At 48.2% G+C, this 17,071-nt stretch overlaps 2 protein-coding genes and 2 pseudogenes across 4 annotated transcripts in view; 3 read left to right on the top strand and 1 right to left on the bottom strand.

Annotated features, from left to right (window-relative positions):
• Window positions 1-17,071, top strand: part of LOC128421753 (zinc finger protein ZFP2-like) — a 461,814-nt pseudogene that overhangs the window by 253,295 nt on the left and 191,448 nt on the right.
• Window positions 1-17,071, top strand: part of LOC128421764 (zinc finger protein 664-like) — a 32,536-nt gene that overhangs the window by 4,842 nt on the left and 10,623 nt on the right. The gene's annotated exons all lie outside the window — the stretch shown is intronic.
• LOC128421752 (zinc finger and SCAN domain-containing protein 2-like) lies at window positions 2,396-11,381 on the top strand. Of its 3 annotated transcripts, none has more exons than XM_053404935.1 (3): window positions 2,396-2,670; window positions 3,628-3,800; window positions 9,379-11,381. In XM_053404935.1, exon 3 carries the CDS (start codon window positions 9,601-9,603, stop codon window positions 10,708-10,710), a length of 1,110 nt encoding a protein of 369 aa, XP_053260910.1. In that variant the 5' UTR covers window positions 2,396-2,670; window positions 3,628-3,800; window positions 9,379-9,600; the 3' UTR covers window positions 10,711-11,381. The 3 variants fall into 3 exon arrangements, with proteins under 3 accessions (XP_053260910.1, XP_053260911.1, XP_053260913.1); XM_053404936.1 differs by having other exon boundaries at window positions 3,628-3,805; XM_053404938.1 differs by lacking the exon at window positions 3,628-3,800.
• LOC128421773 (zinc finger protein OZF-like) lies at window positions 14,405-16,689 on the bottom strand (annotated as a pseudogene).

The raw sequence follows: 17,071 nt of genomic DNA, 5'->3' as shown, positions 1-17,071 counted from the left end.
TTAGAGGAGTATTGAACCGGAAAATACTTGGAGAAGGGAGAATATTTAAGGATTATATAAGATCATATTGTACCAACCACACCATATTAGCAGAACTTGAGTGATACTTGTAAACACAACAAATAGTGTTTGTGGAGTAGACCGGAACAATATTAAAGAATATAAAACTGTGTGGGGAAAACAACGGCAGTATAAACAGTACAATGAGAATGATTGGAAGACTCGTTTTGTCAGAAGTCTTTTTTATTTAATTAGGAAGATTAAGGTTTTTTATGCACTTAAATCTGCTTTTTCTTCTTTCTTTTTCTCTATTTTCTTCTTTCCTTTTTTCTAATTTTTTTAAATTTTCTTTTTTGCAGTATGAGATTGTAAATTCTTTGTATATGTGTGTAATTTAAATCAATAAAGATTATTTAAAAAAATAAATCAATTTGTGGCAGGCGTGATCAAGCGTTGCTTCCTCTGGAACTCCAGTTCTTTCCAGACCCTGGGGTCACTAGAGGACTGGTGGCTCCTCCTGGCAAATGGCCTGGTGCGCGCTGGATCACCAGTCCTTCCTTGCCCCCAGAATCGGGCAACCGAAGGTCCCATCTGGGGTGCCATCTGTTGTAAACAAAAGCTGCCCTTCTTCCCTTATGGGGGACACAAGAGCCCTTTATAGAGTCCCTTGTAGGTTCTCCATCGGTAAGAGAAAACAACAGACACTAACCAGAGAATACTGAGAAGCAAAGCAGCTAGTAAGCCTCATCTCTATTGATCTGTTGCAACAGGGTGCTCCCCTGAGAGGGACCCTGAACCAAGGCGTGCCAGCCCTTATATAGACATTTAAAATTCCCTGACCTGGAGCTCCAGACCACCCCTCCATACATCACAGAAGGGGTGTAACCCCCGACCACTCCCCACAAACATCATACCTACGTCACAGAAAAGGCGGTCTACAACAGAAATGTGAATGTTGTCGTTTCTCCTGTCTGCCAGGTTATCTGATAATGGCTTATCTGATTCCCTTTCCTGGTAGTCTGGCCATTCCTTTGAGATGGTGATTTCCCAATTCCTGAGACAATGGGAAGGTTCCCTCACCCCGTCCCTCCTTGCAGAGAAAACGTTTGGTCAGTTTGAGAGTCTAAATGGTTTCAGGACGGTGTTCCTGTGCTGCTCCAGACATGTGGTCTACATATCTATGTATGTGCTTGCTTGGTACATTTATGAACATTTATTATATATATAAGACCTTAATTTTTTTATTACAGGATTCCTCCAGCCCAGCCTTTTGCATGATGAATTCTGCATTTTCGTTAAATAAGCAGGGAGACAAAATACAGCCTTGTCGTACTCCTTTCCCAGTTTTGAACTAATCAGTTGTTCCATATCCAGTTCTAACTGTAGCTTCTTGTCCCACAAAGAGATTTCTCAGGAGACAGATGAGGTGATCAGGCACTCCCATTTCTTTAGGAACTTGCCATAGTTTGCTGTGGTCGACATAGTCAAAGGCTTTTGCATAGTCAATGAAGCAGAAGTAGATGTCTTCTGGAACTCTCTAGCTTTCTCCATAATCCAGTGCATGTTTGCAATTTGGTCTCTGGTTCCTCTGCCTCTTCTAAATCCAGCTTGCACTTCTGGGAGTTCTCGGTCCACATACTGCTTAAGCCTTCCTTGTAGAATTTTAAGCGTAACCTTTCTAGCGTGTGAAATGAGCGCAATTGTGCAGTAGTTGGAGCATTCTTTGGCACTGCCCTTCTTTGGGATTGGGATTCATGTGTTGCAGGACCCCGCCCCCAAATCATTCAATTTGTACAAAAACGACGCCACACACACGAGACATACGCAATGCTTCTGTTATAAATTCATAGAAAATCAGCCATACATCTGATCTGCACAGTTCCACTTTTATTTTACACCACGAGGGAAGGACTATCAAAGGGGGGAGACTTGACACAAGGCAGCCATAACTCCCCCAAGCGTACAAACACGTCCGCAACGTCCGCAGATTTCTCCCTTGACACATGGAATCCGCTTCTGGCTACAATTGTATCGGCTGCTTTTCTGAGCCTCTTGGCTGTTGTGCATGGACCGGGCCTGTGTCCACGGTCCTTGTCCTGGCCTGAGTCAGAGGCTGGGGTGGGGAGCTGGGATTTGGGGGGAGTCGTTTAGCTGCCCCCCTCCATTCCTGGTTTGAAAAGCAGCAATACCTAAAACACGGACGGATCTAAGCTCGTGGGGTGGGGGGCGGGAGGGTGTTGCAATGCAAACCTTGTAGGCGGGACGGGACCCACTTTGCAGCTGGATCTCCGGGATCAGCCCCTCCCCCGCTCTCCAATCCACTAAAGGAAGGGGGGAAACCTTCCTCTTCTCCCCCCCCCCACTCAAACGTTCCCTCCCTGCACATCCTCCTCTCACCCCGCCCCCACCATCCCAAATCCCTCCCCCAATACATTGCTCCTCCTCCTCCTCCTCCAATCCGGCTCTTCTGTTCCAGGACTGGGGGGTGTGAGCCCCCTCCCTAACTGCCTGCTTCTCCCGGAAGTGGAGCTTCCACTCCGGATTGCTGCTCTGACAGTAGCTCTAGGGGCGCGCGCGTTCTCAAAGGGGAGGAGGGGCGACAGGTAAATCCTCCCCACCCACGTGGATGTTGCAGGAAAGGAAAGGAGGATCGGGAGCGAGCACAAAGAGGTAAAGGGGTCGGAGGGAGGGAGAGAAAAGGACCCAGAGACGCCGTCCAGCTCCCCAAAGCGCCTTCCGTGGGGCCTGGATCCCTGCACGCGTGCTGCGAAGGGGGCTTTCCTCGCAGGGGCGGAGGTGGGGCGCCCACCCATGAGGACTCCCTGGCCCCGTTTCCCCCGCGCAGGCATCCCTGGGGCGCGGAGAGGAGCGGGCCAGGTAAGGGTTAAGGGGTGCGGGAGGCGCCTGGCTAGAGACCCCCCTGTCCCTCCACGGCTCGTCTTGGGGGGGCCCTCCGGACGGAGAGATGGGTTGCGCCTGGCGAGGGTTGAGCCGGGCCAGGGGGGCGTCTGGGTGCAGGGGAGACTCCGGGAGAGAGGGAGGGGGTCATGGAAGTGGGGGGAGAAGGGAGGGGGCACCCCCGGGTCACGGAAACGCAGCAATGGGGGGGGGGTGAGGAAGACCAGTCTTTGGGGAGACATCTCCATCATGACGCCCACGATGAATCTCCAGATGGGCCGCCTTGGCTTCTCCCTCCCACCCAGGGATGGCCCCCCCTTCAAGGCAACCAGAGGGGGATCCCTGGAAAGTGGGGGGGTCCAGTCCCCCCACCCTTCCTTCCTACAAGCTCCATCCTCTTCCCACCCCATAAGCCCCTGCCCTGTCCAGACACAGCGATTCTGCCCAGTCCAACCATTGGTCCCCTGGAGAGGAGAGGAAATCCGAGAGGAAGAGGGGAGGGGGGAGGCCTTCTCAGAAGCGGCTCTTGGTTTCCGCAATCCCACCCAGGAAGCAGCCAGAAACCTTTTCCTCTCTCTCAGGCTTCCATCTTTATTGTCTTTTCCACTGAGGGTGAGGATAATGTACACCTGTCATCAGAAACAGGGGTGCAGAGTCCATGGAATGGCTCTCAGGGCTGATAGAGAAGTTGCACCTCAAAAGCATTTCTGTTCCTCTTATTCTTCATAGGTAATGTCAGAGTGACTGACAAGCTGAGATACAACCCATCATCATCCGATGACAGCGACTGCCTGAATCTTCCCAGTCAAAGGACCCATTTTCAAGATAGACAGTGCCTGGGGCTGGAGGCTCTACACACCGGGTGTGCCTGTGCAGGCCAAAGACTGCCAGTATTAGCACAGGTGAGGTGTGTGACCTCCCCAAATTTACAGAATGTATGTGAATGAGCGTTCGTGGGTGGGATTATAGTTTATGGCAACCCTGTGATTTTCTCCACCCATAACATTTCTTGAGCTAATATTGCAGTACAAATTCCAAAATAACTACAAAAAAAATCACAAAAGAATAATAATTGTAGTATTTATACCCTGCCCATCTGCTTGGGTTTCCCCAGCCACTCTGGGCAGCTTCCAGTACATATAAAAGACAGGAAAACATCAAACATTATAAACCTCCTGACACAGGGCTGCCTTCAGCTGTCTTCCAAATGTCAGGTAGTTGTTCATTTCCTTGACCTCTGAAGGGACGGCGTTCCACAGGGCGGGCGCCACCACCGAGAAGGCCCTCTGCCTGCTTCTCTGTACCCTCACTTATCACAGAGAGGGGACCAGCAGGAGGACCTCAGAGGAGGACCTCAGTGTTCAGAGTGAAGGATGGGGGTGGAGACGCTCCTTCAGGTCTACAGGGCCAAGGCGGTTGAGGGCTTTAGGTCGCTGATCTTGCTCCTCCATAATGATCTCCAAGTCCGACATATAGTTAGCAGAATAGGAAAAAACACTCAGAGGCAGCAAAAAATCCATTCAGCATATAAATTTAGTACAGAAGGCAAAGAAGCAGAATAATCCAAAAACTGAATTTACAGTAAAACCCTAACACAGCATAGCAAAACAGCACTCAAGTAAGAAAGACACAAGCAGAGTAGAGAATAGCAAAATAGGAAGTGGGACCAGGCGCCTTTCAATACTGTGATTTATAAACAATTCAGTGTCAGAGTAACCTTGGGACGGGATAACAAGCCTGGCTCACTCCAGTTTAAGCCAGCTTCATCTGGTTCCCAAAACAAGGAAGGTTCAGCATAATCTCATTACAACTGATCCCACCCCCTGCTCTCAGCAGAAAGGAAACTCCCTGATCAGGTAAAATGTTCCAGCTAGAGAAAACGCCAGCTTTGAATCACACAGAGTAAAACCACCAGAACCTTCTTCAACCAACAAACTAGGAATGATCTCTATATGTCAGATCAATACTTTTCTTGCCTGAAAGATGCAACCATGACAATTTAAAGATCAGCACAAACAGTTTGAATTGTGCTCCGAAATGCACTGAGAGCGAGTGAAGATCCTTTAGGACAGTGTTACAAGGTTGAACTTTCCATTAAGTACAGTTATCCCTTTGCCTTGAATATCCAGCTTTGTCAGTGCCAGATTAGGATAGTCCTGCGTCAGAAGACAGGCACGAGATCAGGCAGCACATCATTATTATAAGGAACAGGGGGTGGGTGTTTCCGCCTGGGATTCCCATTTGCCAGCTGCTTTCCTCCTGCTTCTGCTCTCTCCATGCAATGTGAGGCATGTAGACAGAGGTCCATCTCCCAGAACATGAGCTTCCCTGAGCACCCATTCTGCTGACCCCAAGCACCAAGCCTTGTCACTAGTTCTCTGACTGACCCAGACCACAGTCCCTGGAAAAGATGTAGACCTGGGTCTCCCAATATGGTCCACTTGGACCTCTTGAGGCCATTGGGACTGTGAAGGTGACTCATGAAGATCTAGAGGTGGAAACAGGGATGGATGGAGGATTATAATAATATAATCATAATAATTTATTATTTATACCCCGCCCATCTGGCTGAGTTTCCCCAGCCACTCTGGGCAGCTCCCAATCAAATGTTTAAAACAGTACAGCGTTAAATATTAAAAACTTCCCTGAACAGGGCTGCCTTCAGATGTCTTTTAAAGATAAGATAGCTGCTTATTTCCTTCACATCTGAAGGGAGGGTGTTCCACAGGGTGGGCGCCACTACCGAGAAGGCCCTCTGTCTGGTTCCCTGTAACCTCATTTCTCACAATGAGGGAAACGCCAGAAGGCCCTCGGAGCTGGACCTCAGTGTCTTTATGATGCAGAGGATGGGGAATGTCCAAAGGAACGATGGACCAGAGAAAGAGAGGGCCTGCATGGACAGAGAGCAGCTGCCTTTCCTGTGAGGAAGCAATTGATTTGAAAAGGCTGTATTCCAAGATCATGCTGTGCTATTAATGATGTTTGAGGATTATGAAAGGTTGCTGCTGCATTACTATCATTTGATGACATTGCTTTTTCATTTGCTGTGCGTAAGAGGGGTGGGGTGGGTGTTTAGTTGGGTGTGGGAATTTGTTTAATTTAATTTAATTATGGTGTGTTTGTAACATTCTCTTTTTTTGTTTGTTTTATTGTTTTGTTTGTTTTTTGTATAGGTTTTAATTTGATTTTAAGGGGAGGGGTCAGGGCTGCCTGGGAGTGGATCCCAACAAACAAAACGGCTGGGGCAGGTTCCACAGGGGGGGATGTACTGGGACAACCAATCTCAGTGATCACGGGTAGGAGGAGGAGTTACGCTAAGACCAGACCACGTCATTACCGAGGAAGCGGGCTTAGTCATTGTTTGAGGACTATCCCTGCCTCCGGGTCTGGTCTTGACCAGACGGGATACTGGAATCAGCAAAGGGATACCCACACAACCTGAAGGTGCTGCTGTGCAATGCCAGGCCAATGATCCATAAAACCATTGTGATCCATGACTTGATCGTGGATGGAGGACTTGACCTGGCATGTGTAACAGAGACTTGGTTGGATGAAGCAGATGGGCCTGTCCTTGCCGCTGCTTGTCCGCCAGGTTTCTCTTACACACAGCAACCCAGGTCATGTGGGCGGGGAGGGGGGTTTGCAGTGATTTTTAGGAAGTTTGCACCAGGCGTCCTATTGAGAAGACCCAGTTTTCTGAGTGCATGTTCTGGAAGTTGGGCAATAGGGGTAGTACAGGATTCCTTTTGGTGTACCACCCCCCCTCCCCGCTTCACCAAGGATTCCCTGCCCGAGCTGCTTCAGGTCATGGTGGATGTTCTCCTGGAGACACCTAGTTTGGTTGTCCTAGGGGATTTTAACATCCATGCCGACACGACCTTACAAGGGGCCGCTCGGGACTTTGTGGAAAGCATGGCCTCCATGGGGCTGTCCCTGAATAAGTCTGGCCCAACCCATAGCTGCAGACATGCCTTGGACCTGGTGTTTACCTCTATGGATGTTGGTGATCTGACACTAAGTAAAAGCAATACAAAAGAAGTGCCAACTGGACTTCTCCGCGACCCTTCCCCTCTGCAGGGAGGTGGGACCGATTTGGATGGTCTGCTCCCACCATATAATGGATCCAAATGGTTTCCAGAGAGTGGTAGGGGATGCTTTATCCCATGTTGATGGCCTTTCAGCTGATTCCCTGGTGGCCCACTGGAATGTGGAGTTAACCAGGGCTATTGACTGTTTAGCTCCGAAGCGCCCTCTCCGACTGCATGGAGCCCGGACAGCCCCATGGTTTTCCACAGATCTGAGGGCAATGGAACAATCGTTGAGACGGCTAGAGCACCGGTGGCGGATGACCCATTCTGAAGCTGACCGGACACAGGTTAGAGCTGAATGTTGAGCCTACCAAGTGGCGGTAGCGACGGCGAAGACTACTTTCTTCACCGCCTCTATTGCATCTGCAGAAAACAGCAGCAGGACACTTTTTCAGGTGGTTTGCAATTTAGTGGAACCACCTGCTCCATAAGGGCTCAGTACGGGCCACATGATCTCCTGCAATGATTTTGCAAAGTTTTTTGCAGATAAAGTTGCTCAGATTCGAGAAGAGGTAGATTCCACAGTGGCATCAGGGCATCAGGAGATTGCTAGAGTCCTGTCTAGTCAAGTTGTGTGGGATCAATTCCAACCTGTTACCCCCGAGGATGTGGACAGACTGCTTGGACGAGTGAAACCAACCACTTGTCTCCTTGATCCTTGCCCATCCTGGCTTATAAAAGCTAGTCGGGAAGGGTTGGGCGATGGGCTTCGTGGGGTGGTGAATGCTTCCCTCCATGAGGGAGCCTTCCCAGACCCACTGAAAGAGGCGGTTATTAAGCCGCTTCTTAAAAAACCATTTTTAGATGCGGCCACGATGCCCAACTATCGCCGAGTCTCAAACCTTCCATTCTTGGGCAAGGTGATTGAGCGAGTGGTTGCTGAACAACTCCAGGCACACCTGGAAGAAGCGGACCATTTGGATCCCTTCCAGTCAGAATTCAGGCCTCATCATGGGACTGAAACTGCCTTGGTCGCACTGGTCGATGATCTCCGGCGGGCTAGGGACAAAGGTGAGAGCTGTTTCCTAGTTCTGCTGGATCTCTCAGCGGCCTTTGATACAATCGACCATAACATCCTTCTGGACCGTCTTGAGGGGCTGGGAGCTGGGGGCACTGTCATACAGTGGTTCTGCTCTTTCCTCCTGGGCCGTGTTCAGAAAGTGGGGGGGGGATGAGTGTTCAGACCCTTAGGCTCTCACTTGTGGGGTGCCTCAGGGTTCTGTCCTCTCCCCCATGCTTTTCAACATCTACATGAAGTCGCTGGGAGAGATCATCAGGGGGTTTGGGCTGGGTGTTCATCCATATGCGGATGATACCCAGCTCTACTTCTCTTTCAAATCAGAGGCAGTGAAGGTCCTGTGTGCGTGTCTGGAGGCGGTTGGAGGATGGATGGCGGCTAACAGATTGAGGTTGAATCCTGACAAGATAGAAGTACTGCTTTTGGGGGACAGGAGGCGGGCAAGTGTGGAGGATTCCCTGGTCCTGAATGGGGTAACTGTGCCCCTGAAGGACCAGGTGCGCAGCCTGGGAGTCATTTTGGACTTACAGCTGTCCATGGAGGCGCAGGTCAATTCTGTATCCAGGGCAGCTGTCTACCAGCTCTATCTGGTACACAGGCTGAGACCCTATCTGCCTGTGGACTGCCTTGCCAGAGTGGTGCATGCTCTGGTTATCTCCCACTTGGACTTGTGCAACACGCTATATGTGGGGCTACCTTTGAAGGTGACCCGGAAACTACAACTAATCCAGAATGCAGCAGCTACACTGGGGACTGGGAGCGGCCACCGAGATCACATAACACCGGTCCTGAAAGACCTACATTGGCTCCCAGTATGTTTCCGAGCACAATTCAAAGTGTTGGTGCTGACCTTTAAAGCCCTAAACGGCCTCTGTCCAGTATATCTGAAAGAGCATTTCCACCCCCATCGTTCTACCTGGACACTGACGTCCAGTACCGAGGGCCTTCTGGCAGTTCCTTCACTGCGAGAAGCCAAGTTACAGGGAACCAGGCAGAGGGCCTTCTTGGGAGTGGCACCCTCCCTGTGGAACGCCCTCCCACCAGATGTCAAAGAGATAAACAACTACCAGACTTTTAGAAGACATCTGAAGGCAGCCCTTTTTAGGGAAGTTTTTAATGTATGATATTTTAGTGTTTTTTGGTTTCTATGGAAGCCGCCCAGAGTGGCTGGGGAAACCCAGCCAGATGGGCGGGGTACAAATAATAAATTATTATTATTATTATTATTATTATTATTATTATTATTATTATTTCCTAAAAATTGGGAACATGGATAGGAAGCGGGGGAATGTAGGAGATGTTGAAATAAGAGAAGGGGCAAATGGTGATTGATTTGTTCTTTTCCCTTTGTTCTCTTCCTTGGAATCCAAAAAGGACTTCCTCTCTGCCCACTCTGAAGAAGGTGTTACAGAAGAATGTCAGAATTCCAGGGGACGGGAATAGACATTGAAATGTGAGAAATGTGGAATATGCTTCACTGAATGAGCACACATAGCTCACATCAACAAACTCACAGGAGAGAAACCTTTTAAAGATTTGAAGTGTGGAAAGGGTTTCACTGATAGTGAAAAACCTAGAACACACCAGCAGACTCACATGGGTAAGAAAGGATTCCAATGCAGGGAGTGTGGGAAGAGCTTCAGTCAGAATGGAGACCTTAAATTACACCAAAGGACTCACACAGGGGAGAAACCATATGAATGTATGGAGTGTGGAAAGAGCTTCAGTTCCAATGCAACCCTTAGATCACATCAACGGACTCACACAGGGGAGAAACCATATGAATGTATGGAGTGTGGAAAGACCTTCAGTCAGATTGGAACCCTTAGAATACATCAACGTACACATACAGGAGAGAAACCGTTTAAATGCATGGCTTGTGGAAAGAGCTTTAGTGCTAGTGGAACCCTTAGAATACATCAACGGACGCATACAGGGGAGAAACCATTTAAATGCATGGCTTGTGGAAAGAGCTTTAGTGATGGTGGAACCCTTAGAAAACATCAACATATTCACACAGGAGAGAAACCGTTTAAATGTATGGAGTGTGGAAAGAGCTTCAGTTTCAGTTCAAACCTTAGAAAACATCAACTGACTCACACAGGGGAGAAACCATTTAAATGCATGGAGTGTGGAAAGAGCTTTAGTCAAAATGCGCACCTAACTTTACACCATCAAACTCACACAGGTGAGAAACCATTTAGATGTATGGAGTGTGGAAAGACCTTCATTCAGATTGGAAACCTTAGAATACATCAACGGACTCATACAGGGGAGAAACCATATACGTGTATGGAGTGTGGAAAGAGCTTCAGTCACGATGCAGGCCTTAGATCACATCAACGGACTCACACAGGAGAGAAACCATTTAAATGTATGGAGTGTGGAAAGAGCTTTAGTTACGATGCAGGCCTTAGACAACATCAACGGACTCACACAGGGCAGAAACCATATAAATGTATCGAGTGTGGAAAGAACTTCAGTCAGAGTGCACACCTTAGACAACATCAACGGACTCACACAGGAGAGAAACCTTTTAAATGTATGGAGTGTGGAAAGAGCTTCAGTTATAGTGGAAACCTGAGAGTACATCAACAGACTCACATCGGTAAGAAACGATTTAAATGTATGGAGTCTGGAAAGAGCTTTAGTGATAATAGAAATCTTAGAAAACATCAGCAGACACACAGGGGAGAAACCATTTAAAGGTATGGACTGTAGAAGAGCTTCAGTCAGAGTGGAACCTTTGATTTATGTCAACAAACTCACACAAAGGACGAACCATATAAATGTCAGGAAAGTAGACAGAGGTTCAGTCCTAGGGGAATCCTACATCTACAGACTCATGGACAGGAAGAAGTTTAACAGTTGACACCCTCCAAACCCATCAACCCTCAAAGAGGAGAAGCTGTTTAAAGGGAAAGATTGCAGAAAGTGCTTTAGTTATAATGGAGTGTTTAAGGAACATCCAAGAGCCAGTGTGGTGTAGTGGTTAAGAGTGGTAGATTCGTAATCTGGGGAACTGTGTTTGCGTCTCCGCTCCTCCACATGCAGCTGCTGGGTGACCTTGGGGCAGTCACACTTCTTTGAATTCTCTCAGCACCACTCACCTCACAGAGGAAGGGAAAGGAGAATGTTAGCCGCTTTGAGACTCCTTCTGGTAGTGATAAAGCGGGATATCAAATCCAAACTCCTCTTCTTCTCAGAGGGGAGAACCCATTTAGATATATGGAGTGAGGAACGTGTTCCTTTCAGAGTTTACTCTTCTTCACAGCAATGAACTCAGCAGAAAATCCATCTTAAAAGCATGTCATGTATTTGAGGTTCTGCTGTTTATATGTAAAACTGTATAGTAATGAAATAATGAAGGTACCATCTCACACTAGTGAGTGTAATTTTAGATGTAAGGTACCTTTTGATAGTGAGGGGGAGATGGTGAATCTGTATTTCTGGTGGTGAGTGAGGATTTGGGCTGGGCATATATTGATCTCATCCTATACCGGTTTCTAGACTACATTGTGATAACCTTTGGAAAACAATGGATATGGCAATACACCACAGATCCCAGTGTGTGTTTCTGGGATGCCCATTTGCCTGGAAGCAGCCGGTAGAAAGCTTTGCTTCGTGAAGCCCCAGCAGATGCTGAGTTGCTGACTTCCCTCCCAGACGACAGGAAGCGAAAGACACACCTCCATTGCCCTGCGTCCTTCCAGCCTCTTTCCTCCCTTGCTCCCTTCTGCCGGTTTGTGTGCCTGACTTAGATATCCTGTGTGCTGTATTTTTTTACTGCCGAAACTGTATTTGCTCTCAGGAGCTAAGTTTTGTGCCTCACTGGGGACCCAGCGAGAACTGTATGCTTTGAAATCTCAGTAAACTATTACTGAAGAAGTCCTGCTGCCTCTGTGTGTGTTTTTAACCTCAGTGTGGGAATTGCTCTACATGTGGCCCCTACCCTGCTGCTACTTGGCTCATGCCCTGGAGTTGCTCTACTCAAGCATGCAAGACTGTTTTTGCACCAAACTCTGTCACTCCCCCCACCGCATGATCTCCAAACATTGCTTCTTCACCCAAACTTCATCCCTGCCTCCTAAGCATTTTGAAGAAAACTTATAATACTGTAAGTTAATGGGTGATTCTGGGGTTTGGGGAAGATAGTACTTTCCCATAGTCCCAGAAGTTTTTATTCAGCCATGCTGCTAGAGAGTTTTCCTACCAGAGGACCACAGTGCTGTGGCTGCTGTTGTTGTCATGGACTGGCTGGGCGCAGGGGGGGGGGAGGCACCACCAGGGACTTGTGGTGGGATGGCAATGAGCAGAAAGAGGGAGAAAAGGGTGTAGACCGGAAGGGGAGATGTTGCAAGCTGAGGAGGAAACAAGGTTTGGTGAGCAGGAAGAGGCTGGGGCAGAGAGCAGTTTAGGCTCAGAGGGAGGAGAGGAGGGGGCCAGGAGACCCAGAGGAGGCCGGCTGCTGAAGCATCCAGGGAGACACCCCCCCCCCTGCTGCAACCAGCTCCCCTCTCCCCTGGTCTCCTAGAGCACACAGAGAAACCCGGTTCAGACCCCATGAGCCTGTACATGATATTAAGAGGTAGTTTTTTGTCCTAACACTTTTATCTCATTGACAATGAACTGTCTTTTCTGCCCATTCACCCCATTTGGAGAGCTCTTTTTGGAGCTCCTTGCAATCTCTCTTTCTTTGAAAACCCCTGGACAATTTACTGCCATCAGCAAACTTTGCTCCTGCCTAACTCGAGATCATTTATGAACAAGTTGAAAAGCCACAGGTCCCAATACTGATCTTGAGGGGACTCCGCTTTCTGCTCCTCTCCATTCAGAGAACTGTCCATTTACTCTCTTGATGTTTCAGAAGGAGGCTTGCCTCCGACAGAGGAGGCACATTTCTTCTAGGGGCACATTTCTGGGGTCCTCAAGGTGCCCCCCAGCCTGGCTCCACTCGGCCAGGGCAGCTGCATTTTGTTTTGCTGCAGGTGAACTTTCTCCCTGCAACATGGGGTCTTAAAGGAACTTTGACGGGGGCAGAGGGGTTGCAGCTTCCCCACACTTGTGAAGGAGCCATGGGGGGGAGGCAGGTGTAAGTGTGGAGGAATGAGCGAGACGGAGCTTCTGGAGCCTGTGCTGCCCCCTCCCTGCCTGCTCCCTGAAACTTTCCTGAGCCTCTCCCCTTTTCATTTCAATGACTGGGGATCCCGCACAAACCTCAGGGCACCTCAGTATCTTGGGGGGGGAGGTAATTTGTTTGCTGAGGGCAGGGACACAATCCTGTCTCATTGCGGGGTGTCAGGCTTTTCGGTAAGAGGCTCAGGTGGAAAAGCACTGAGAAGGAAAAGATCCTGGGGTGCTGATTTCCTCGGCTGCCCAGCTCCCCGGGGGGCCACACCCCACGGTCCCTCCAGGGTCAGCAAAGAAGGAGAATCCAGGCAAGTTAAAGGAGCAAAACAGCGGTCAGTAGACCTGATCTTTATTTGTAGCAACAAGGTTCATTCACACAAAGAGTAGGAACCCTGAGAAGATGGTTGCATGAACTTTTAAGACTTTTACCCCCTTTCCCATAAGAAATTCTCCAACAACTTCATCAATACATGACATGGAGTTTTTTCGGGGGTTGTTGCTGTTGGCGTTTTGTATTTATATTTTAGATCTTCTTGTGATTCATGTGGAAATTGTTCAATTATTCAATTTTTCAATCCCAGCATTCCAAACTAACCCTATCGCTGTCTAGCATTACCTAAAATTTACTCTTCTACTGTAATTACCATTAATATATTAATGTCATTGATACATGCGTATAAAACTTTAACTACAAACACCAAGACATTTCACTGAAACTTTCAATAAATGTGCATGCATGCACTTTCCAAGAGTCTCATTCGAGAGCCAGTGAGGTGCAGTGCTTAAGAGTTTTGGACTAGGAACTGGGAGACCTGGGTTCAAATCCCCACTCAGCCATGCAGCTCACTGGGTGATGGCTTCACGGCCCAACCTACCTCACAGGGTTGTAGTCAGGATTAAACGATGAGGGGGAGAACGACTTAAGACCACACTGAGCTTCTTGAAGAAACAGGTGGTATATAAAGGCATCCAATAAATTTCACTAAGCAGAAAGGTAAGATTCTGCTCTTAGGCAAGAAGAATTTGCTGCACAAATATAAGATGGGGGATACCGGGCTTGCCAGTAGTACATGTGGAAAAGGGGTCTTAGACTAACATGAGTCAACATTATGATGCAGTAGCAAAAAAGGCTGTTATTCTAGGTTGCGTCCAAAGAAGTCAAGTGTCCAGATCAAGAGAAGTAACAGCCCCAATTTCTTCTGCCTTGTTCAGACCACACCTGGAGTCCTGTGTCCAGTTCTGGGTGCCCCAATTTAAGGATTTTGACAAGCTGGATGGTGTGCAGAGGGGGGTGAGCAGGACAATTAAGAGTTGGGAAACCAAGCCTTCTGAGGAACAGGAAGGACTATCACGTGGAAGATTGAACAAGCTTGTTTTCACCAGCTCTGGAGGCTGGCACCCAAACCAATGGCTTCAAATTAGAGATGCCCTTGGAAGGTTGTGGACTCTCCTTCCTTGGAGGTTTGTAAGGAGAAGTTTGAAGGCAATATGTCATGGAAGCTTTAGTTGAGAGTCCTGCAGTGGACTAGACAACCCAGGGGTCTCCTGCAGGTCTAAAATTCTATGATTCTCCCCTGTATGAATTCTTTGATGGGCCATGAGGTTAGTCCTCTTACTGAAGCTCTTTCCACATTCCAAGCACTGATATGGTTTCTCACCACTGTGAATTCTTTGGTGGGAAGGGAGGTTGTCCTTCCGGGTGAAGCTCTTCCCACATTCCAAGCACTGATAGGGTTTCTCCCCAGTGTGGATTATTTGATGGGCCATGAGGTTGGTCCTCTTACTTAAGCTCTTTCCACATTCCAAGCACTGATATGGTTTCTCACCACTGTGAATTCTTTGGTGGGAAGTGAGACCGGAGCTCACAGTGAAGCTCTTCCCACATTGGGAGCACTGTTATGGTTTCTCACCACTGTGAATTCTTGGGTGTGCCACGAGACTGGCACGGTGACTAAAGGTCTTTCCACATTCCAAGCACTGATATGGTTTTCCCCCTGTGTGAATTCTTTGGTGGGAAGTGAGATCGGCTCTCTGGAGGAAACTCTTTCCACAATCCAATCATTGATAGGATTTCTCCCCGGTATGAATGCTTTGATGGGTAGCGAGATGGGCGCTTTTACAGAAGCTCTTTCCACGTTCCAAGCACTGTGAATTCTTTGGTGGGAAGTGAGATTGGCTCTATGGCAGTAACTCTTTCCACATTCCGAGCACTGATAGGGTTTCTCACCACTGTGAATTCTTTGATGGGAAGTGAGATTTTGCTTCCGACTGAAGCTATTCCCACATTCCAAGCACTGATAGGATTTCTCACCACTGTGAATTCTTTGATGGGAAATGAGACTTGCCTTCTGACTGAAGCTGTTTCCACAGCTCATGCATTGATAGGGTTTCTCCCCAGTATGAATTCTTTGGTGGGAAGTGAGACCGGAGCTCACAGTGAAACTCTTCCCACATTCTGAGCACTGATAGGGTTTCTCACCACTGTGAATTCTTTGATGGGCCGTGAGATTCGCCCTGTGATTGAAGCTCCGCCCACATTCCAAGCACTGATAGGGTTTCTCACCTGTATGAATTATTTGATGGGCTGTGAGATGGGTGCTCTGACTGAAGCTCTTTCCACACTCTTGGCATTGAAATGGCTTCTCCCCCCTGTGAATTCTCTGATGTTTACGGAAGGTTGTGCTTGTATTAAAGCTTTCCCTACAATCCAAGCCCTGATAGGGTTTCTCCCTGCTGTGAGTTATTTGATGTGAAATGAGATGTGCACTCGTACTGAAGCTCTTTCCACATTCCAAGTATTTCAGTGGGTCCTCCCCTGTGGGAATTATTTCTTGTGAAGTGAGGCTTTCATTCCAACAGAAAGTTCCCCCCCATTCAGAGAACTGAGAGGGTTTCTTCCCAATAGCATTTCTTTGGAGGGTAGTCGAATTTGAGCTGTGACTGAAGCTCTCTCCACACTCCAAGAGTGGCAATGGCTTCTCCACTGTGTGGATTCTGTCATGGGCATCCTCTCTCTCTATTTCCGAATCATCACCACCTGCAATGAAGAAATGGATTAGAGCTGCAGGAAGAAATGGAGTGCCACTGTATTGAATATTGATCTCTAACCCTTGTGATAGAGGAAGAATTCCATGCATCAACACTGCTGACCACACACTAGAGGTGGGCAGTGTTAGAAACAGAGATAGGACAGCTAGGACATAAAGAGGACCTTAAACCTAGGTTATGGGCTCAAAAATGGTATGTCCATATGCACTCTCTTATGACAAAAATACAAAGCTGAAAAGGAATGAACAGCAGCTGAAATAATATGTTCATTTTTCACATGGTCTGGTCCTTCCCCTGCCCACCCCTCTGAGTTTTTAAGAAGGTCTCTCCTTCAGTCTTTAGAGAGTAGCTGGAAGTGGGGAGGCAGAAAAAGGTCCTTCTTTCCTTCCACTCTGCAGTTTTAATCCGAAATATTAGATTCTGCGAGCAGAGCTCGGAAACTGCTCGTGTCTATGACATTCCCTGTTGCAAAATGTGCCTAGCACCATGCGAGTTTCAGACAATGGAGGTGGTGGATGATTGTGTCTACTTAAGAAACCAACAACCTCTTCGTTGATGCTGACCTGGACAAGTGTACTGGCGAGGCAGTTCCGGCAACGGCTCACCTCTCCAAAAGAGTACAGTGGTACCTCTGGTTAAGAACTTAATTCGTTCTGGAGGTCTGTTCTTAACCTGAAACTGTTCTTACCCTGAGGTACCACTTTAGCTAATGGGGCCTACCGCTGCCGCCATGCCGCTGCCGCACAATTTCTGTTCTCATCCTGAAGCAAAGTTCTTAACCCAAGGTACTATTTCTGGGTTAGCGGAGTCTGTAACCTGAAGCGTCTGTAACCTGAAGTGTCTGTAACCCGAGGGACCACCGTATGGGTGAATGGGATGCTAACCAATA

Source organism: Podarcis raffonei, chromosome 10, assembly GCF_027172205.1.
Source record: "Podarcis raffonei isolate rPodRaf1 chromosome 10, rPodRaf1.pri, whole genome shotgun sequence".
NCBI lineage: Eukaryota > Metazoa > Chordata > Lepidosauria > Squamata > Lacertidae > Podarcis > Podarcis raffonei.
This window is presented reverse-complemented; position numbering and strand designations above follow the sequence as displayed.

Coding starts and splice junctions, on each gene's coding strand:
- LOC128421752 (XM_053404938.1), top strand. CDS start 9,601: ATGGGTAAGAAAGGATTCCAATGCAGGGAGTGTGGGAAGAGCTTCAGT.